The sequence below is a fragment of the Callorhinus ursinus genome, unplaced genomic scaffold (genome assembly GCF_003265705.2).
Source record: "Callorhinus ursinus isolate GAN/ISIS: 27379988/994484 unplaced genomic scaffold, GSC_fseal_2.0 scaffold12, whole genome shotgun sequence".
Classification (NCBI taxonomy): Eukaryota; Metazoa; Chordata; class Mammalia; order Carnivora; family Otariidae; genus Callorhinus; species Callorhinus ursinus.
The window spans coordinates 9197086-9221230 of NW_027397074.1; the positions used below are offsets into that span (position 1 = coordinate 9197086).

General features: G+C 35.9%; 1 protein-coding gene across 2 annotated transcripts in view; it reads right to left on the minus strand.

Annotated features, from left to right (window-relative positions):
• Positions 1 to 24145, minus strand: part of SEMA3C (semaphorin 3C) — a 178831-nt gene that overhangs the window by 40648 nt on the left and 114038 nt on the right. For both annotated transcript variants that reach the window (XM_025872795.2, XM_073898718.1), the window contains exons 11-12: positions 23544 to 23688; positions 14942 to 15164 (exon numbers count right to left, since the gene is read on the minus strand). In XM_025872795.2, the coding sequence (XP_025728580.1) occupies positions 14942 to 15164; positions 23544 to 23688 (368 nt within the window). The remainder of the gene's footprint in view (positions 1 to 14941; positions 15165 to 23543; positions 23689 to 24145) is intronic.

A 24145-nucleotide genomic window follows, 5' to 3' on the forward strand; every position in this document is an offset into this window, starting at 1 on the left:
ATAACTAAAATAAAATAACTAAAATAAAATCTAAACTCCATAGATTTAGTAGCTGACTGGAGTTGAAAAAAGAGAGTCCATGACTTGAAGCCAGATCAATAGAAATTATCCACTGGCAAGAACACAAAAAAAAAAAAATTGAGAAAAGTGAACAGAACCTTTCAGGCATGTGTGACATTATCAAATGGTCTAATATATGGGCAAGTAGAGCTCTGAAAGGACAGCAGGGAGAGATTGGGGAAGAAAACACATGTGAAGAAATAATGGCTGAAAATTTCCCAAGTTTGTTTGTTTGTTTATTTTTTAAGATTTTATTTATTTATTTGACAGAGAGAGAAGTGGAAGGCAGAGGGAGAGGGAGAAGCAGGCTTCCCGCTGAGCAGGGAGCCCGGTGTGGGGCCCAAGTTTGATAAAAAATATGTTGCAAATCTAGGAGTGCAGTGAGACTGAAGCTGAATAGAGACAAAAAGAGCCACTGCTAGGCACATTATATTTAAACTGTTGACAACAAAAGCTATAGAAAAAAAATCTTAGAGAAAAAAAAAAACAGAAAAAAGACATTATGTCATGAGAACAAGGGATATCATTATTGATGACATTTTATTAGAAATAATGGAGGCCAGAAGATAATGGGATGACTTTTTTAAATGTCAAAAGAAAAAAAAATAAAAAAGGAGTTAACCCAGCGTTCCACATCCAGTGATAATATTCTTTAAAAATGAAGATGAAATCAGCCATTCTTTAGATAAATAAAATATGGGAAAAGTTGTCGCCTGCAGACCTCCTGCATTTGAAGAAATGTATTTTAGTATTTTAGTCTAAAGGGAAATAATGCAAAATGGAAACTCAGGTTTATAGGAAGAACAAAGAGAACCAGATATGACCCTCTTTCTAGCAGAGCTGATGATGTGCAAATATCTTTTCGAACCTTACCACCATTTGTTAACAGCCCAATAGTTGACAGAAGAACAAAACTGATTCCTGCTCCCTACTAAGGAGAACAGAGCCCCAAACTCCAAAGAAAGAAGCTAGAGCCCTAGTCAAACCACATCTAAAGCCACCCTACCATTGTTTTTCAGCTCTGTGAATCAATACATCTTTACTAAAAAGCAAACAATATTTCTTAGAATCTTAAGTGCCAGTAAAATAAAATGTCCCCCCAAAAGCCAAGCAGAGCCATTTGTAATTATCTTACAGAGTGAAAACATAATTACTACTTATAGTATAATCCCTCTACATCAGCAGGAGATTACACTCTATTTTTAATGGAGGCCCATTATCTTTTTCCTGCAACTCTAATTTTCAAAAAATTTTTTTTGTTTTCTTTTTGTTTTTGTTTTTAAGTGTCTTTGGTGGTAAAATCCGTCCTGACTTGAACTAATTTGGTCACAATTAGTGACCTGCACTTACTGAGGGCTACTTAGGGTTTTTTATTTATTATACTTGGTTTGAAGATTTCTGTCTCACTGCAGAAATAGCACTATGTATTTCACAGTGTGTGGTCCAAGGTTCTGCAAGCCATTTTACCTAATATTTAGGCACAAATTACCTTTTTCTATTCAAATACTTTTGAATGCTAAAATACATTTGGTTTCAAATAGGGAATATAAACTAGGATGGCTTTTCTTTCTTTTTTTGTTCATCTCTTTCTTGATAACAAATAGGCATATGTAAGTTGAGAAATTAAAAAATAATTTAATAGATATAATTAAGTAAAGCTGTAGACTGAAATTATGTTCCAGTTGTCACTAAAATGATAAAGTAGAATGTAAATATTCCAAAGCAGACCTAGTAGAGCTACTCTACTAAATTCAGGACACTGCTCTTGAGATCACCTAATAGCAGATACATTAGAAGGGATACAACCAATTTGCGCTGTTCCCCCACAGGCTGAACACTGTGTGTAACTGAGCTCCCTGATGGTTCTCTCTTTGCAGTGAGCTCTCAGGAGTAGGTAAGCATTGCTCTTAACAGCCCATTTAGTGGCAGTTCCTACATCACTACTGAAAAAGAAAATACACCTGCTTCCACCAACGTGCAATAGTGTCCTCTATTTCCACTGTACCCATTCTGGTTTTATACTTGCAATTGGGATCAACTTGAGCAAACCTACTTCCTGTAATCTTTTTATTTCTCTATAAAATGTGGATATACCTTATATACCTGACAAGGCTGTTCAAGATCAAAGGAGAGAGCCCATGTGAACCTTCCTTGTAAACTCTACAGAGACTATAACTGATTTTACTCTCCATGGTCTGAAATTATCTTTCTTTATTCCCAGTCTTAGTTACATATGTTATTTACTATTCTCATATACTAGTGTTTTACTTTTATCTATAATTTCCAGACAAAAGAAATGCCTCCTACATGACCAGCAGATTTACCTACCACCTGTAGTTAGGTTTTTTTCTCGCTCTGTTTTTTCTAATGCAGTATACTCAAATGTAATACTGAAAATAATTCTACACACGTTATTCATTGCCTGTTTCCTCCCACAAGGATATTAAGTCTATGAAAGGAGAGGCATTTTTGTATTTTGTTCACTGCTTATGTCTAGTGAATAGGGTAGTATCAGGATTCAAAGTAGGAATTCAAGAATATTTATGTGTGTACATATATACTTGTATATTTATATTCATAGAGATACACGATTGATTTCAATAAATATATATCCACTATGTAGATATAAGTATACATGTACCTGCTGAGTATTTACTAACTTCTAGGCAGTACCTTCAGGGTTTTACATATATCATCTCATTCAATCTTTGAAATATGTTCAAAAAGTAGGTAAAATTAAGAGTAAGGCTTAGGGATGTTATATAATTTGCTTGAGGTCGTAACACTGACAAGTGATAAGAGGGCGGGATTTAAACCTAGGTTCTTTGACGTCAAAGCCTGTTCCCTAATTCTTAGTCTAGAATCATCCTAGTGATGTGGGACACAAAGGCAGAAGGAAATGTAGATAAAATTAAATGTCCTTATAACCTGCAGCCCGTTGACAAATAGTTGAAATAGGCAGATTATAACATTCCTCCGGGAAACCCCCAACTGTCTTAATGTTAATGATTTGCTAGAGGGAAAACTACCTTAGTTTGACAATAGCAAGGCCTCTAGGATCCTGTGAGTCTTCTTTAGCATATGAAAGTCCTTTAGCAATTTCCCTTATCTTTACTCCCCCCAACCCCAAGGTATATAATCAGTTGCCCCTCACAATCCTGGGGCAGCTGCTCTCTCTGCCCAGGTCCTATCCCTGTGCTTTAATAAAACCACTTTTTGAACCAAAGACGTCAAGAATTCTTTCTTGGCCGATGGCTCCGGTCCCCAACAACACTACTCCAAAAAAACTACATCAGAAGCATAACTTATTATGCTTATTCTTAACAAGTTATTCTGTATTTAACAAGGTTTTGGAAAATCCCATCCAAAATTAGAATTGGTCTTTATGAGGACTCTCTGGAAATTTTCATTTGCCGTATCATGCTGCCACATGTAGATCTACAATATCACAGGTAAGCACACTCATGCTTGCATCCATTACTGCTGTGTCAAGTTTCAAAGTTATACATTTGGGTAAGTTGATTGAAAAGTAGTCTTCTGGGGCAAAGTTGAAAGAGAAATCTTAATGCCAACAATTTTATTAAATTAGCAATTCTATAAGAAGTACTAAATTATGAGTTTTGATTTGGTTGAGGCTTGGCAAAAAATCAGAAAGCAGAAAAATGTGCCAATTTTTTAAAATTTGACTTATTTATTCAACTAAGGTGTGTGTTTTCATGAAAAATATCTGCTATATCCAATGTATCAAAATGTGTTTAATAAGTTTACAATATAATATGCTTGTTTATTCTGATTCTAGAAGCTAATTTTCTCTGCGAGGGTTAGAAAAAAATTTTAATTTAGTATTAGACCATGTGATAACCCATCAACATCTGCATTATTATAGTTTCCTCGTGATACAACCAAATTCTCAAATACTGTCTCAGAAATCACTTAAAATTAACGTTTGAGGATGTTGTAAAACATAAACATACACATCACATTTTAGTATCCTTATTGGATTATATCATGAATAATTTATTTACATTTAACTTAAACCAAATAGACTTACTTTGAATAATGCAGGGGTACATTCTATGCAGGAATAACTAGTCCTACACAGGATGCAGCAACTAAATTTCCAAAGATGCAAAATTGGGGCTCTTTCTATTTAACCCTTCAACATCTGGGGAAAGAATTACTCATCTGAGATTAATAAATTTTATGGTCATTAATTAACCTACTTTCCTGCACCATTTTGACTGGAAGATAGGCTGCTGCGCGCATTCATTGTCCCAGTTTAAACTGCATATGGATGCTCCGTGGCCTGGAACACCAACCTAAGTTTCTGGGTGGGCTCGGATACAGAAAGGAGCTTTCCCCTCTTCATTGGGTCCTCTCTCAACCTGCTGTTTACTTGCACTTCTTGACCTCTTCCTACTTCCTCCTGTTCATGTTTCATTCTTTTCAACTGGAATGGCCATTCCCCTCTCAAACCTTGCTGGTATGAAAGGAGACAGGGTAATGCGGAAAGGAATGGGTGACTAGGTCACTGAGATACAGCCGTGCCACCTCTGATGCTCTCCACCACTTCTTTCCTGCCTGTGGCTCTCTTTGCTCCAGGCCGCCATGATGCTACTTCCTCCTCTTCGCTTAACTCTCATGATCGCTCCTTCTCCATGTCCTTGGTAAACAAACGCTCTTGATTTTCCTAACCTTAAATGAGCTCCCAGAGTTAAATTCTTATCTGAATAGTCTCCTAGTGGGGCCTCAAGGATTGTCATGGATTCAGCTAACACCTACATCGCTGTGACTCCCGTATCTACATCTCTAGCACAGCCCTCTCTGCTGAAGTGTATCTCTAACAACACTCTCTGACTGATTCCTCCGGATGGTCACCAAATCTTTAACTCAGTGTGGGGCAGACTTGGGTTTGAATTTAATTACTGTTCCCAATAGCATCACAACCTTAAGAAAGCCATTTAACTTCTCAAAGCTTCAGTATACATAACTGTAAAAGGAGGGTACTGATTCTAACTCATAGGGTCATTGTGAGATTTTGATAAGGTACTGTATTTTCGGTGATAAACTCAGTCTGTGATGCAGAAGAGGTCACAGGAAAGTGTAGGTGTGCCCTTCAAAAAGGAATTTGTTACTCTCCAAATCTGCTTGCTGATTCCATACTCCCTTGACCAGTGAATGGTCCTTCTTCCCATCTATGTGCCAAGTCAAAAATCTGTAAAGCACTCTCAACACAGTTTTCACCCTTCCACGTTTCCCAAATCAATTTGTTACCATTAAGTCCTTACCTCTTCCAAAATCTCTCTTTAACCTGGTAATCCCTCTCAACCTCCAACTTCTAACACCTGTCTTAATTTAGGCTTTCATCCTCTCTTGCCTATAATAAACAAAAAGTCTCCTAACTGGTTTCCTTTTCTCTGTCTGTAATACATGCTCCACATCATTGTTAAAGGGATTTATCTAAAAGGCATATAGGCAGCGGCTGACCCACTCCTAGGTGACTCCCAGGTCTTTGTATATCCTCTCCCTTTGAGTGCAGGTGGAACGTGTGACTTGCTTCTAACCAAAAGAAAAATGCTAAATTGATAGCATGTCAATCCCATGACTATGCCACATTATATGAAACCCCATTTTAGCAGACTGAAGGGAAAGACTGCTAATTTTGGAGGAGCAAACCACTATGATTTGAATGACCAACAGAGATCCATGTGGGAGGGAACTGCTTTGGCCTCATTTCTGCATCAAAATTAAATAATTTTTTTCAAAATCATGTGAGTTTGGAAGAAGACACTGAACTCCAGAAAGTAATGTAGCCTGGTAATTTGATAAGCAGCAACAGAAAGCTATCTCAAATGTGAATCAGGTAGCCACTTCCTTCCTGTATTCTACAGATCCTTACATTATAGATCTTAACACACTGGTCTCTACGAAGAGTTTACAATGCTCTTTCCCTAAATATTCTCTTATTTTTTCAAGTCTTTGCTAAACTCTATAACCATCTCAATGAGACAAACCCTAAAATCTTTCACCGTGGGTGTGTGTGTGTGTGTGTGTGTATGTGTGTGTGTGTGTTTCATAGCACTGATCAAATTCAAACAGGTTATATAATCTGTTTATGCATCATGGTCATTTTCTCTACCAGTAGAATGTAAGCTCCAGAAGGACAGAGAGATCTTAGTCTCTTTGGTTCACTGGTGATTCCCAAGCACCTGTGAGAGTGCCTGCCACATAACTGGCTCCATAATATTTATTAAATTAGATTGAATTGCCTCCTCCATTGGGCCATGAGTTCCTTAAAGGTAAGTGCTGTTGCTATTTTTCTTTATATACCATAAGCCCTGGCATGCAATAGGCTCAATAAATTCTAATGAGTGAATAAATGGTATCTTTGTGATGTATCACTACGTTATTCTGTACTAGTTGAAAAGCAGCTATAGAACAAAACATATTATATTTCTGCATTGATGAGCAAAGGCTTTGCTGGAGTTTCAAAACATCAGATTGATTATTTTTATTTTAGAAATTCTTAAGAGAATTTTCATCTTTCATCTTTCAATGAAGCTAGAGGTCAAACCCATTTGCAGTACTTTCCTGTTGCTGCTATAACAAATTCCCTCCAGTTTCATGCCTTAAAACTACACATATTTATTGTCTTATAGTTCTGTAGGCTAGAAGTCTAACACGGGTCCCACTGGGCTAACAAGGTGTCAGGAGAATTGCATTCCTTTCTGGATACTGTAAGGACCATCTGCTTCCTTGAGTTTTCCAGCTTCTAGAACCCAACCAAATTCTTTGGCACATGGTCCTGCTTCCTCCATCATCAAGGCCAGCAGAATCACATCTTTCTGAAACAACTTCCATTGTCACATTTCCCCCTGATGATAGCCAGGAAAGTTTTTCTGCTTTTACATAGTCATGTAATTAGATGGAGCACACCCAGACAATTCAGAAAAATCTCCTCATCACAAGGTCTATAACAAAGTCTGACATGTAAGGTAACATATCCACAGGTTCCAGATCTTAGGATGGAACCTTTGGGGGGCTATTATTCTACCTGCCACATGAGTGAAAGAGGAAAATAGCGTACAACTAAATAAAACATTTATGACTCTAGTACCAGAGATTCACCTCAGAAAATCCAATTTCAAATTTTTTATTCCAATTTATACTATATTTCATATTCTAAAATGAAACCTTTCTTTCCATTTTCTACAAAATTTGAATTCTTCTCAGGTCAATAAAAAACCGACAACAACAACAAAAAACTTATAAATCTGGCTTTCCACAGAAACCACCCCCACACCTGAGAGCCAGCTATAGCCCTTCTTTGGGTAATCACATTGAGAAGGCTTGGCCTCGCTGAGTCTAAGGCTGTGAATTCTCCTAGGGACAAAAGCTGCCAAGTCTGCCTCAGAGAAACTTGGCAGCACATCAAGAACAAAAACATAGTGTGGTTATTTCTTCTTAATACACAGACAAAAGATTTTAAATTGTCTTTATGCTAGAAAATTTTCTTACATTCATTTATGAGTAAAGGGTTAAATGAAGGCAACATACAGGAACGAGGTTTGGCTGTAGTTGTTTTGAGGTCATCTAAGAAAATATCAGTGATTAAATAGTAAAAGAGTCAGTGTCACAGAGCAAATCATCACCCTCTCTCCTGTTGAGAGGCACTGTCTCCTTGCATGATATTCTGAAATCCTACAAATATATCATTTGAATATGCAGAATCCATTTTAATTAAGTAATAGAACCATGCCAAAGAGATTTGCATGTGTTTTGGTGAGTTTGTAAGACATACTGAAGACAGAGATAAGCCCCATTTAAGAAAAAATTGGAAATGTGCAAAGATTTAGTGATAAATCAAAAATGAAGGTGAAGACCTACTCCATTTCTGCAACCTCCCTTCTCCCCCAAAATAGAATCTCCTTCCTTCTTGAATATATGGTAACTGACATAGAAAGATATCAGATTCACAGGTTAAATTCTAGCAGAGTTAATTCACACACAAATCCAGTCTGTTTCAAGTCTTCTCTGTCACCTTGCAAGATGTTATCTTATTAACGTGTAAGACTTGGTGACAACATGTGGGTGGGCAAAAGTGAGTGATATCACTCAAACAAAACAATGCTGATGTGTGTCAGCACATCAATGACATCATCTTGACTTACGTGGATGAAACATTTATTTCACAGTAAAATAAGAAGTAAGTATAAATGAGACTACCTTAACCTCATAAAAGGTAAATAATATAAAGTGGTGACGGTCAATGAGGTAGTAACGTGAAGAGACTAAATGTTCAGGGTGTAAATTCAGACAGCAAGAGTTGATATTCTAGTTGTATCGTATACCAAATATCTATGTGATCTTAACTCATCTGAGCTTCTGCTAAACATGATGGAGGATAAGTGCAACTCATTCACTCATTCATTCAAATAATATCCATTGACTGGCAACTTTGAGTGATGCACTATTCTAAGTATTGAAGATACAGCGATGAATAAATCCCGCAAATATGCTTGTCTCCCATGGAGTCTGCATTCTCACAATTCCTCACAGAGTAAATGGTAAGGGCTGGATGAGAGTCAATAACATGTCTGGAAAAGTAAGTACTGGAAATAAATGTAATTAGCATAAAAATAGTAATAAAACATTTCAGAAACTTGAAAAGTATACTTTTTTGCATAATAAGCAGAATGCTGAATAAGCAAATGGGTTGTTCAGGTAAACTAAGAACACAAAAATTTACATAATCATTACATGAGATGGTATGCTGTCTTTAAAAGAATATATCTCTGAAGAGTAGCTTAAAGAAAAAAAATCTGCTTTTTGGCATAAAAAATTTTCAGCAATTAGCCAGGTATGTATTTTTAATAAGCTGTCTTTTGGAAGTAAAATTTAAACGAGAACACTTATCTCTGGATTAGCAATCACTCTATGGACTGCCCTCCTTTTTTTTTTTCCTCTCTCTCTCTCTCCACATACACCCTTTCTCCTACTCTTCTACCATGATCAAGCAGTCATCACACCATGATTTATCATCTTCTCCTGTCAATTCAGCCATCATTCCACTCTGTTCCATTAGTTTTTCCCGCTGTGAAAATCCCAGTAGAATCCTTGGTAAACTCTCAGAAGTTTCCAGATTCTGCTTTGGAAAGCAGTGAACCACAATGTTATTAAAAACCAATGACTTATAAAGGGATTTGTTCCTTATTCGTAAGCAAAGGGGAAGTCTAGACATTATCCTCAGAGTGACATTCATGCACAGCTTCCAACTGATGGGAGTCTTTTCTGAGCTCCAAAGCACTGCTCCAGCTATCAAATTTTACACAGAGTATTTTAGGGAGCTCTTTAAAAATCAAAACGCCTGGCTCTGCGGTTCATTAAGTGTGCCATTCCAAGAGATGTGACTGCCAAAACTGGGTCGTTACTATGAAGGTAGTTATCCTGTAATGCTGCAAGGCAAACATATTAAGGCTTTAGTCACATATGTGGCACAAACTTCAAAACTCCACACTTTCAAAGGACTTACTGGAGCCAACATTCCAACTTAGTACTCATCCAGTGAAACGGAAGCTAATAAGAAGCATGAAATAGTACACACTATATAAGAACCTTGGCAGAACACCGCATGTATCAACCTTACATTAAAAAATCATAATGGCATTAAATCATCCCAAACCGCTAACACCCATTCACAAGAATGCTATCGTTCTTTCATCAGAAACCGCATGTCATTCTGATTCATATATAGTGCTAAAAATATAAATTTGATAGAATGTGTCTAAACCTGACCCAGACACTTAAATATTTTCATAACTCCAGAGGCAAAAGGAAAACAGGCAAAAACGTCTTCACTGTGCAATACAGTCAGCTCTGAACAAATGGCCTGGATGTAAGCAGTAGGTGGCAAAGTTAAAATAGAAATGTTAATCCTATGTGAGCTCTGGCCTGCTGGTTTACAGCCTTTCCTAAAGATTCAGAAAAAAAGGGGGCAGGGGAGTAAGGATCACACAAATACCCACAGCACTAATACCAAGAACTAAAACCACAGAACAAAGCAACACACACAAAACAGAACAAAACAAAGATACTACAAAACATCAACAAATGCTACAGAATAAAACAAAGCACTGACCTGAAAATACATTTTTTTTTCAACATGAGATCTTTTTTAGAGGGGTAGTAGCAGGAATGAATGGGAACATAATAAACTAGAAACTAAGTTTACTTAAAGTTTTCATAGAACAGCAGAATATGTTTTTACTCAAGATAAAAGGAGAAATATTTATTTTGGGCAACACTATGAATTCCTGTATTATATCTACATATTAGAAAATAGTTTCTTTAAGAAGTCTTCATTTTTCTAAAATTATCCAACTATCAGACAAAACAAGGTCAGCAAACTTTTTCTCTAAAAGGCCAAATAACAAATATTTTAGGCTCTGTGAGCTAAACGTCTCTGTGGCAACTACTCAACTCTGGCATTGTAGCTCAAAAGCAGGCACAGAAAAAATGTCAAAGAATGAATGTGGCCATCTATTCTAATAAAACTTTATTTATGGACATGGTAATCTACAAATCTTGTTATTTTCAGTGCTCATAAAATATTCTTCTTGTTATTTTTCTTGAATCATGTAAAAATGTGAAACAACATTCTTAGCTTATGTACCATACATGCAGTGGACTAGATCTGGTCCAGGTTGTAGTCTGCTGAACCCTAGGTTAGACATTAATTAATGCAAACTGTAAGAAATAAAAGATGAGAAGACAAAGCTCAAATTATCTTTCTTTCTTCCCTTCTTTCTTCTCTTTCTTCTTTCTTCCCTCCCTTCCCCCTCTCTCTTTCTCTTATTTATTATCTATCTATCTATCTATCTATCTATCTATCTATCTATCTATCTATCATCTATCTATCTATCTATAACTTTCCATCTGGCAATACACAAAATACAATGAAGTAGTACCAGGGGACTGGAGGGTCAGATTACTAGCCTCTCAAACTCAGCTGATATAGTAGTACACTGTAAGGAGCTAATTGTAATGGTTAGCAGGCATTGGGCCTATATAACTACCATGGAGATTCTGGGTGCGACAAAATTATTCGTAATATTCAAAGTGAATATAGTTACATAATATCCTATTTGTATTCCAATTAACTGTCATGTAAGTTTTTTTTTTATGACATCTTCTTTGACAACTAATGTCTTCATTGAATTCCTCTGAAATTTCCAATAATGGTAAAGAGAGAAGAAAGCCATGAGAGAAGCTTGCCTCATGACGATAATTGGAACATTATTATTTACTTATAACAGCTGAAAAGCTCTCTGGCAGTGAGGAATTTGGCAACACCATGACATATTACACCCTTCCTAAGACATTTAGAAATCCTGGGGAGTGGTGACCTGTAATTTTCCCAAGTTCCATTTCAGAAAAGGCTATTCTATTCACTTTTAGTAGCAAACAAGCACCAAGAACTCTCTTTTGAAGAAATTTCACCAGCAAGCCAAGAACTACTTGGGCAATACATATTTTATACCAATATACTGGCTGTTAGAGTTTCAGGTAAATTGAAATCCTTGCTTCTAAATTCTAGTGCAGTCTGATATGACCATGAGGCTAAGATTCAATGGTTCAGTGAGTTATCATCTCTTCAGAAAGGCACTGTTGGCAGAGGTATTGTCATAGCATGTAGTTTCCCATTACAGTAGAGTATTTCAGAGACTCATGTGGCTTTGTAAGCAATCATTAGGGAAGCTTCCCAGTACAGTTAAAAACATATGCCTAAATACTGTTTTTCAAATATTTAAATACCAACATAAAAAGTCTATGTAAAGGTGCCAGATACTTATATGGTAAGAAAAGCCAAAGAATTTGTGCAAAAGTGTTTCTTATTGCCTTCTACACGGTTTATAAAGATTTGAAAATTCCATCCACCAAATCTACATATTTTATGCAAACCTTCACAAGACAACAACCCGACTGTGACATCAGAGTTCACATTTAACACAAGTTCCAAAAGGAAGGAAAAAAAAAGGAAGAAAGAAAACAGTCATTTTTTTTATGAGTAATATGAGATATTAGGGGGAAGTATGACTCTAAAATTACCACTTCACTTCAGGAATTTTTTTAAAAATGCAAACTCCATGCCAGATAATCTGAGCTAAAGCTAACAGCAACTCTTCGAAGTCATCCATATGGAGGCTACATCTTTGGAGAACACAGTTTATTCGCAAAATGAAGATGAGCTTTTGCAAATAGTTATGAATTCCCTTCATTATATGAGTAGCAATGGATATGGTCATGATATTAATTCATCTTGACAAATATTTATTGAGCTTACCAGGCACAGTGATATGCCTAGAGAGAAATTACATATCATGGAGAAATGGAACGTTGAAAGGAACGTGCAGTAAGAATACAAATATGGGAGACTGGATTAAGCACTGATTCCAGAGTCTTCGGAGTGGATAAACTGAGTTTGAAGCATGATGTCTGAAATGTTAAGGAGTTACACAATTTGTGTTATCTAAAAGTAAGATGTAAATCAACAACACAGATGTTGCCTGGGATGTGGAGAGAAAGGAACACTCAGGGCACTGTTGGGTGAGAAAGCACACTGATGTAGCCACTGTGGAAAACAGTGTGGAGTTTCCTCAAAAAGTTAAAAATAGAACCACCTTATGATCCAGCAATTGCACTACAGGATATTTACTAAAGAATACAAAACACTAGTTCAAAGGGATATATATCCCCCCCATGTTAATAGCAGCACTATTTAAAACAGCCAAGATATGGAAGCAGCCCAAGTGTCCATCGAATGATGAATGGATGAAGAAGAGATGGTATATATACAATGGAATATTACTCAGCTATAGAAAAGGATGCAATCTTGCCATTTGCAATGATGTGGATGGAGCTAGAGTATCATGCTAAGTGAAGTAACTCAGACAAATACTTGTGATGAGCACAGGGTGATGTATGCAAGTGTTGAGTCACTATATTATACACCTGAAACTAATATAACACTGTCTGTTAACTAACTGGAATTAAAATAAAAATGTAAAAAATTTTTTTAAATAATAAAATAAAATACAAAAAAACAAGTAAGATGTAAATGCAAATACTGAGTTCAGGAAATGACAAGGACTAGGGATTTGGGATTTATTTGTATATAATAGATAATTAAAACCAAATCAATAAATGAGATGGCCAAAGAATATGTAAAAAGAAGAGGACTATGGACAGAATCTCGGGGGATACCTATGCTCACAAGCAGGAGGAAGTGAAGCTCATGAGGGAAACTGAGAAGGAATTTAAATTACTTGTGGCTGAAGCGACCGGCAAAGAGACATTCTACAATAGCAAATGATGCAAAGAAGAGATGGAAGTACCTCATGGTTAAAGGTCATTGGATGTTCTTATCATGAGGACTTTGAAGACCTTGGCAAAATCAACAGGCTAGCAGAGGGTGAGCAATGGGTTGAGGTGTAGTTTAGTTTTGTATCCTGGCATAAGGTTTCTAAGCCAAGGATACAGTAGAGAATGAAATGAACAAATAAAGCAAATAAAAAGACAGCTGATAAAAAAAGGTCCTGGAAATGGCGGGAAAGAGTAAAATTGAGAACAAACTAGAGAATGGTTAGTCTGGGAAGGAAGGATGATTTCTCAGGTGTGGGGCCAACAAAGAGAGCACCAGTGAAACCACCGATATGTCCAAGTGTGAAAGAGGATGCCAAGTCGTACATGTCAGCGGATTCTCAACCTCAGACCAATACAAGCTGAAATTCTATGAGAGTGAAAGATTCAGATCTGGGGTTTTAAGAAAGAACAAAATAAGAATTTCATAAGAAAGGTACACTTTGAAATTACTATTTAGCCAAGAAAATATATCCACATCTTAAATTGAGGTTTGAGTGCAAATTCATTTCTTAGCTCAGAATACTTATGGCACCATTGCATATCTTATAATGAGGTTTACAGACACATCTTCTATCTCTTTCTTAAGCTAGTAGAGGAATTACCTAATTTCATGGAGTAGTTCTGATATTGCAAGTAAAGAGATTTCATCACTTCCTGCAAGGTGGTCAGGAATGTTTGAAAGATGTTAATTACTGCCTGACTGGCAAACTAGAGTTTTTTCTCTTGAGTAGTGGTTCTCAAACTTTAGTGTATATCGAGTTGCCTGGAGGGCTTGTTAAAACACAGATGGCTGGGTCTTATCCCTAGAATTCCTGGATTGGAGCCCTAAACTTTGCATTTCTAACAACTTCTTGGGTGATACTGATTTTCTAAGTCTGGGGAACACACTTTAAGAACCACTGCTATAAAGTCAGCCATTCCACATTCATGTAGATCTATAAACAAGAGTATTTTTCACTCAACTTGTGTATTAAAGTAAACTGGCAAACTACAATTGTAAATGTATTAAAATACTACCATTAACATTTTCAAAAAAGCTATCTGTATTTGTTATTAAATTCACTTTTAAATGTTATCTAGAACTATCTATCATTATCATTATCATTGGAAAATGGCTCCACATATTTGCTTCAGTTGAGAGAAACACTACCCATGCTTAAAATTTCTTCCCATCCTTTCATTCGGCTCATAATTATTATATTTCACTATAATATGTGCCAGGGACTGTTCTAGATGCTTTACATATATTAACCCATTTGTTCCTCACAATAACCCTCGGAAGTAATTTATTTCATTAACTCCATTTTACAGATGTGGTAACAGGCATAGAGACATTAAATACCTCAGTGAGGGTCCAACAGACATCAACATTGGAGTCTCTCTGGTTTCAATATTATGGTCCTTACCTATTATGCTTTTCTGCTACACATTAGAGTATAGTTTGAGCTCAAATACTTACCTGTGCCGAGAAACAGGACATGGTATCTACCATCAGCAGCATTTACTCGATCCACAGCTATCTTTGTGTACTTGTAGTCAGTGCCTATACGAACAATCAAAGGCCTTCTGTGGATTGGGTAGACAGAATTGTACATGAGAGGATGGTTCCGGATAAAAGTGACAACATCATCTGGGAATTCCTTAGTTGTCCGCATATTGGGTGTAAATGCTCCTCCTGGGCACTAATAAAATATTTTAAAAAGAACCAAGTTAGTAAATACTTACTTCATTTGAGTGATAACCAAATGCCTCTACTTTTCAAAATACTTAGAAGCTTAAGTTGTTGTAAGTACAGATCCTCCTCGACTTATGATGGGTAATAATCCTCATAAACTCATCATAAATTGGAAATATTGAGAGTTAAAAATGCAAGTTAACCTACCGAACATCATAGCTTAGCCGAGCCCACCTTAAACATGGTCAGAACACTTGTATTAGCCTGCAGTTAGACAAAAATCATGTAACATAAAGCCTATTTTATAATAAAGTGTTGAAGAACTCATGTAATTTATTGAATACTGTATTAACAGTGAAAACCAGGATGGTTGTAAGTGTATGGTTTGTTGACCTTTGTGATCACATCGCTGCCCAACCCAGCATCATGAGAGAGGATCACATCACAAATCATTAGCCTGGGAAAAGATCAAGATTAAGTATTCAAAGTACAGTTTCTGCTGAATGTATATTGTTTTTGCACCGTCATAAAGTCAAAAAACCATAAGATGAACCATCATAAGTGGGGACCATCTGTACTTGCTATCCGTTGATGAGAAAACAGCATGACTATATATACAACTATCTATAGAAAATGAATTAAAAAGATACACAATTTGACCATTTGAGCCAGGCTAAGTCCACTGGTCCTAATCCATTTGTTTTCAGAGAGCAGTTGATGCCACTTTGTATATAACTTTTTACCCTTCCCACCCATCACTTTTCTATTCTTATTCTGTGCCAGTGACAGTGCTGTTAGGGAAAAAAAGAAAAAAAAATATTGTGGATATAATCTAATGCTGTTACTGGCCAAAACAGATTATCATTATCAAATTCAATCAGAACTCTAATGTGCAAGAGTTGTATTCCACCTGCTTCCCACCTCCCAAAAGAGGGATCGCTGAAGTTGGAGCTTGGATTGGGTGTGGTACATTAGACTTGATAATTCCCCTGTAGAAAAGACTCCTGTGACTTCCATTACTCTCAGAATAAAATTCCAACAGCTTACCATGGCCTACAAACCCCTGTATATCTGGTCTGCATCTACCATTCCCACAGTAGTTCTCGCTGTTCTTGGGGCTCAAGCACGCTCCCCTTCCAGGACCTTGGCACCTGCTATTCCCCATTTGAAATGTGCTTCTCCAGACAATTCCAGGGTTTTCCCTGTTACCTCCTTCAGTTCTCAGTTCAAAAGTTACTTCTTTAAAGGTGGTGACACATAAAAACATAGTTCCTCATCTCTGTCTCCACTCTTCATCTCCTTAACCTGCTTTATTTTTCTTCACAGCTCTATTTACCTAACTGTATATTATGTATTTATTAGTTGCTTGTCTGTTTGTCTGTTTCTCTCTCCAGAATGTAAGCTACGCGTTGACCTTAACTGGGTATATTTTGTTTATTGTTTCACTCTTACACCTATACCGAAGCTGACAAATAGTAGATATTCAACAAAGAGTAATTTAATGAGTGAATTACTCTATTATATCTGGCATTCAATTTTGGGGCAGGGGCTGTATGAAACAAGAGCCTCAATCTCGGCCAGGAGAGGAAAGATTCAGAGCATCAAGTTCAAAGAGGCAGCTAGAAAGCAATAATAAGATCTGAAAAAGGACTGCTGGACAGCTTCAGCAGTTCTGAAAAGAAGGCATGACAAGGGCTTCTGGGGAGAAGATTCCATTTATAGGGCATCTGAGGCCAAGCTCAGGGGTAGGCTGGGAGCTGCTAAAGCTTGGAACTCAAACTTATCCATTAATAGGATCCAAGTGCTAAGTTATACAAACAAAACTGTTAGGTATAATCTTTAACACATATACACATTATTTGTGTAATCCTATTAAATACTTGACAATATTTCTACTTTCCAAAACAAAAATACTTTGTCATATTTTCTTGAAAGAAAAGCACTTCTGTTATAGTTTTCATTTATTCTCTTGAGAGAGGTAGAAGGTAGAGGAAGGCAACAAAGCAAAAGTTCTGATCAATAGCAATGGGTACAGCATCTAGGCAAACTGTAGGATGTAATGGGGACAGTAATGAACTGGAAAGTTGTACCTTATTCAAAAGTGACAATGAACCCTCATGTCTAACTGATTGCTCCCGTGCAGGAATATAAGCCTGGTGTGGCCAGATTTCAACAGAAAATAGAAATGTGGAATTTTATGTGAAATCTGCCAAAATTGTAATGCTAACTCAATGTAAGAAAAGAAAAACAACTTTAGGGACCCCAAAAACATGATGACCTCTAGGTTAAGCCCTTGCAACAGCTATCCCACAACGTTAGTGCCTCTGGACCAGTATCGTTGGGCCGACCCACATTTGCAAATAACTTTCAGCAAATTACTGATGTTGCCTCACTCACTTAGACGGTATTATACTGAATGCAATTTTTAGACTCACTTTGACCAGTTAACATTACTAGAACTTTTTACAGGACCAGTAAATATAATTCTTTTTTTATAGAAAGGCACAGGGAGCAATTAAATGACTTCACTAAGGAGAGATAATGAGACAAGTAATAAAAGTAAGCCTCTGATTCATTATCCCATCAAGTGTCTTTCATCTACGGTTCATATGTTTTTCTTTTAGGAAAAAGCATTATATTTAAATATACATGTTTATAAATTGCCCACAAAAAAGACCAAATGGGGACAAAGAATTTCATCTGAGGGTATTCTAAAATGATGGAAGTGTTCCATACTTCTGCAGAGTGTAAAATTATGGGTGTTCTCTACCCTCATTCCTCACACAAAGTGGAAAAAGGGAAATGCATTGCTCACTGAATGAAAAAATGGAAAGAACAAATGCACGGGCAATCCAGGTCCTCATAAAACACCAATAATTATGGTTTGCTAAGCTGAGATGTCTCCTTAAATATTTGCAAACATTCTCATTTGTAAGTTCCAGAAAGAACCAAAGTTAGCATATATTACTAGGCAATTTATATAATTTCCAGTTAGCAATTATTTTCATGTGTGATAAGGTTATTAAATTGTAAGTGTCTAGTTTCTGGGTTTTACCTAATTTAAATTCAGTTAAAAATTATGTCCCATGTACCCAAAAGTGTACTTATTAAATAGGTAACCAAACAAATCAACTCAAATCATTTATTTTATATTCATTCAAATGTCCCCCATTTGGGGCTTTGGTTTTATGAACTTCTTGCTTTGAAACCAGTGTTTCATGGTAGGAGTATTTTCAAAATTACAAAAGAAGTCTTTTTGACAATAATTAATTTTTTCCATTGATTCGTGGCATAAACTTTGCAGATAAGACACAGGATGAGTGACAATGATTGTGACAAGAAGAAAAATGGATTACCCTTTGTAGATTCTCTATCTGGACTTGTGAGTTTGCTCGGTGTAACGCTACCAAGTATAAATAAGATGCGATTAACTTATCCCTCACCTTGTGATATGTGAAAGCATGTGCACTGAAATCTCAAGATAATATAACATCCACATGCTGCCATAAAATAAAGCCTCTGTCTATGAATGAGGCTGGTGTCTCATTCTTCGGAAGGCTGATTGAGCTCTACAAATAGTCATTAAGTAGTTTGGGTTAAACTTCTCCTTTGAGCTGTTTTTTTTTTTTTTTTTTTTCCCCAGTTCTAGCTTTCTGTTTATCGAGCAGTGATAAGGACTCCTTTTTTGAGTAAAGACATTTTAAGTGTTTTGATTACTAAAGTGTTGGGTGAAATGCTAGGAACAATAACAGTGCCATGTTAAGGAAATATCAGCAATTGTTGCCCTCAACCTAATTTCTTTCCTATTTTTAGGTATTCTTGACATCTGCCATCCTCTGATGCTCCTAAATCTCACATCCATGATCCTAGTTTTCAATATTAACATATTCATATCTTAATTCATGTAGCTATTCTTTGGACACTTTTTATTCAAAAGCATTTTGATGTGCCCAGTGGGGGACAAAGAAAAAGCCACCATTATCTTCTAGACATAAGTATTCTAGTATGGAAGATGGGCATCTTCAAAGCAAAATAACAAGGCATATAATAATAATTTAAGACAAATATAAAATAAATAATAAATCTTGTTCATGATCAATTGCCATATGTGTGTAAGAGCCAATATTTTTTAAAAGAATTCAGAATAGTAGAGAACTTAAGGCTCTCAGGGTTGGTGAAAAGGTTTAGAGATAGAAAAAAATTGGAATATTTAGGAAACTATAATTCCTGGGGCATTGCTGGATCACAGAGCACAAAGTGGAAGAAAGAGGTAGGAGCTGAGGTTAAAGAATACAGAAAATAAAAGCAAAACTAGTCAGAGAAGGAGTGACTGGCATGGTCAAGGGGAGCTTGACCTAAACACTTGAAAGATGAGTGGTATATGGATAAATACATGGACATAAATAAATGGCATTCCAGAATCTGGGGTAGTTTCTGGCACTGGACTTTGAAACTTGTATTCTGAGAGAAACTGATCTCATGCTTAAACCCTTGGTAATCTAGGCCCTTTATTTAAAGCCCAAAGATTTACAGAGCTGAAGACTTGTACTTATGCACCAGTTGGTCCTCATTTCACCTCCATTTATCCCCCATTGCTGACAGGAGTGTTCTGTCCCAGTCCTACTAGCTCAGGCAGAGCTTCTAGAACTCTTATTAATTTCTATCTTTGCCTTGTAATGTAAGCTATAACCTTTGTCTGGACTACCATTCTTTCCCCACCCAAGTTATCCAAATCTGACTGCCTTCGGGGCCAGCTCAATCTCCTATTTTTTATATGCCTTCTCTACATAAGGCTGTCCCACAACAGTCTCTCTCTCACCTAGACTTCAATAGTATTTATTGTCTATTTTATTCATGTGTCTTGAATAATGATATGAAAAAACATACAATGAATTTTTCATGTCTACACACCTTATGTACTTAAATTTATTGTAAAGTTCCCTAACAATGTTTTAAACATCTATGAAGACAAGAAGTAAGAACCACCCAAAGATGCATGGAATCAACAAAAGCACCAGCAATAAAGTTCTCTTTTTCTGGCCACCACTAACTATGTGGATCATGAATTTTTTGTGTTCTTTTGCTGCACCAGGTACCAGGCACGATGATGAAAGCAGATGGTTCTGGTCCACTTATAAATAGGTATTAAAACAGAACATTTTTATTAGGTTCTGCTTTAAACAGAAGAGTATAAGCAAAAACAATTTTCTATGGAAGCTTTATACATGTTGCAACAGAATAATGTAATGTGTTAGCTCAACCACAGAGAGAATCTGCAGTCTTTGGCTGCCCTTTGCAACATACCAAAGGTGTCTTGTTTCTTCCACAAACTTGAATTACTTATGGAAAAACATTATGACACAATTGGCAGGCTTTTTCCCACTGACTGGGGCAGTTTGCTAACATAGCCATCAACCCGGCTTTAAAAGAATCACCTACAGGGAACATTAGAATGAGGGTATACAATTCCTGCCCCTGTCATTTCTTTAAGAATACAGTCATGTATTTATGAGGTTGACCCAGCAACTGGACTACTGTGTAGGGAAATAAAGTAGAGCAATCATAGTTGATGCTTCATGGGAGGACTTCAGAAGCAACATTTTTAGCCCCAGAGAAGAGGGACTACTCTGGGTCACTTGGCTGTAGGTCTTCCTGCTACATCAGTGGGTTATTAAACCCTGGAAGCTTAGGAAAAAGGCAGACACTGGCCACTCTGAGTCAGACAGCTGAAACTTCCTGGTGTGTTGCTCAGGGAAGGGTGGAGGGACCAGATCTTCTGGGAGGTATGCTTTCCAGAAGGAATTCCAGAGGTCTTCCTCCACCCTGCCTGTTTCACTCCCTAAGGATCACTCATCTGACTATTTTTTTATTTAAGGGAGCTGCTCTGGTCTCAGCACCAGATGTAAGAAACCACATTATAGAAATATGTCTCAAGGACTGACTACTCCCTTTTTTTCACGGCGTCAGCTCCAGATGTGTGTTACTAAGCCCTGGCTTATACCACACTGTTTTACAACAGAAAAAATACATGATTATTCTTAGGAGCTGGGGAAATAGTGAAAAGTAGGACTGTTAGCAGAATTTTCTAATTTAGCATTGGTTTATTTTGTTGTACTAAAAGGGGTTTATCTATTCCCACATTTTATTTAGAATAATTGCTATTTGACATAAGTGGTTTTCTCAATATGATTCCTAAGAGTCTTTTTGAACTGTCATTTGGGTGAAGAGTCTTGACAAGGGGTGGGAATGGGTGGCTTTTCTTCAGGAAAAAAAATCCCTGAATTTTAATACTTGTCAGTTTCCAGACTGTAACTACTCTCACCATGCTGATCTCAAGTTAGTACTGTGAATCCTTACTTGAGATAAAGTGCATACAATCTACTCCTAAAAACTGGGTATAAACTAGCTCCTACATATACTCACTGAGGCTCTGAGGCCTCAAACCTGATTCAGTGAGCATGGCTCTCTTTTATCTGTTTTGTTTGTTTACCTGGGAAATTTCTCTTAAGGTAATACTTGGGGGAAAATGGAATTTTGTTGAGTTTGCAAACCAACTGTTCCTGTATGAATCCCATATGTATGTTGTTAAAAAGAATAATTAATGAAAGCATATACAATCACAATCACCTGTTAATTTTCTGTATTAAGATAAAGCAATGACTTGGTCAACTTCAAATAGCAAGTAATTCTCAAAAAGAAGATTTATCTTTGAACAGGTTATCAGTGAGTCACCTGGGAACGCATGAAATACACTGAATGAAATAATGAAAGCTGTGAGTTATAATGGAATCTGAAAGTTGTTCACCTTCCCCTTCACTTTGCCTCCTCTTATGTAATAATCTCTGCTTCTTATCCAACACACCTCAAGCTGAGGTACCCTAAGATCAATATATCTATTGATATCTTCCTTGTGTTACACAAAATAATTATTTTTTTCACTTTCTGTTGAGCTATGAGCATCAAAGACAGATCATGTGAAAGGAGACTGTGAATTGTATGATAGGACTTTGTCCCCAGCCATGATTAAGTGTGGCTTTTTAAAATTTAATTGTTTCATAGCTAAAGAGTAACGATGATAATCTTTCCAGTTAATTAAAGGTTAATTGTTCCTATAAAAGATGTATCAATGATTAATCTTTGAGCTTCTTAGACAGGGAACCAAATTTGAGCTCTTTTAATTTTGAATAAATAGGTTTAAAGGCTTAGCAAACTATTTTTCCTATTTTTCAAAGAAATTTGACAGCAGTATAATTTAGAATGATGAGAAAATAAAGGACTGAATAATACACTGCAAATAAACTCTAATAATAAGACAAAAAATAAAGTGAATCAACAATCAGTAAAAATTATGTGGGATGAATATCTGAAAGCACACTGGTGGAGAGAATTTCATATTCAAGTAAAAAGGAAAAAGAAACATTTCAAGAAAATAATATTTTAACAGCTATCTTTTGATTATTTTCCATGAAACCATTCTTCTTTACTCACATATAAAATAAATATAACCATATTTTATGAAATGCAAAAATAATAAGAAAATTATATTCTTCTTGATAGTCAATTGAAAATTATATTCCTCTTGATTGTCTCTTTTCAGTGTACTCTACGACATTTTATAGAGACAAAAACTAATCAATATTCTAGAATTCAATAAAGCCTTATAAGGGGCCAAATGAAAAACAAATAGTAGGACAATGATCACTGTTGTCTTAGAAAAAGTTCAATTCCAGTCTGTCAGTGCACTGTCTATAGCTTCAGCTAGAAACGTTAGTTTTCAGTGTACTTCTTAATACTGCTAATATACCTGTATACCTCAAAACTTTATAGCTTATAAATATTTTATTGAGTTATAACATCACTTTCATTGTGTTTGTTTACACATACTGTTTTCTTTCTTTGAGAAATATATAGCATATAATTTTTCATATATCCCTAAATATATCCCTTAAAATTCAAAAATCTACATGTTGTATCTCTAAATTAATTCTTGTATGGCTATTCCTTTATTAAAATAGGTGAGATTCGTTAATATCAGGAAGGGTTGTTAAAAAGCAACTTGCATTCAAATTCTTTTAGGCTGCCACCAAAATGTTAACACTTCCCAAGCTATGGTTTTTATGTCAATAAAATTAGGAAATATCTCTGCCCTGTATCACATACCCAGTTGTCTTGAAGTCTAAAAGAGATTATATTAATAACAGTACTTAGAAAAAATTGTAGAGGGTGCTATAATATATTTGTAAAATCCCAAATGACCTGAAAAATTATAATGAGTGTATCAGTAGGTCTATGGTTGTATTTAATAAACATTAACATGATATTCATATCTTGTTAAATTATATTTTTTAAAAAGCAAAACAACAAAGAAACTTTCCTATATACTTACAGTTCCAGGGCGAGGATACGGAATTCTACCCTGATAGGAAATCAGCTGATGATTGGGCCCTTCTTTGTGCGCAAAGGGCCCATTAAACACAGTCTGTATATCAGATAAATGATACACACACACTGCTGATCCTTTAAAAACTGAGCTAAAAAAAGAAAAAAACAAAAAACAGAAAGAGATCCATTTTCTTACTTTTTTTGACTTTTAAATACAATTTAAAAAAATAGATGGTAAAGTTTGTGATAAAAAATTGATATAATTCATCATGGAAAAGTTGAATGCTACAGTACACATTAAAGCTAAAAAATTTCTATTATTTTAAAATAAACCATAGATACATAAAGCATTAAAATATTTAATTCATCCATGGAGGTAGTAGACAATAATAAGTTATAAAAGAGTTATTAATGTTTCTAAAATATGGGACACGTCAAAGAAGTTTCTAACTACTTTATCTTAACAACAAAAAATAAATTGATGATTTATTCAAAAATATGAATTTGAATTCTAAGTCACTGTCAATACAATCTATCATAATTTAACTCCGAGAAATAAATCTCATTAAGGGAAAACAGTATCTCTTTGTCTGAAGATTAAAGTGA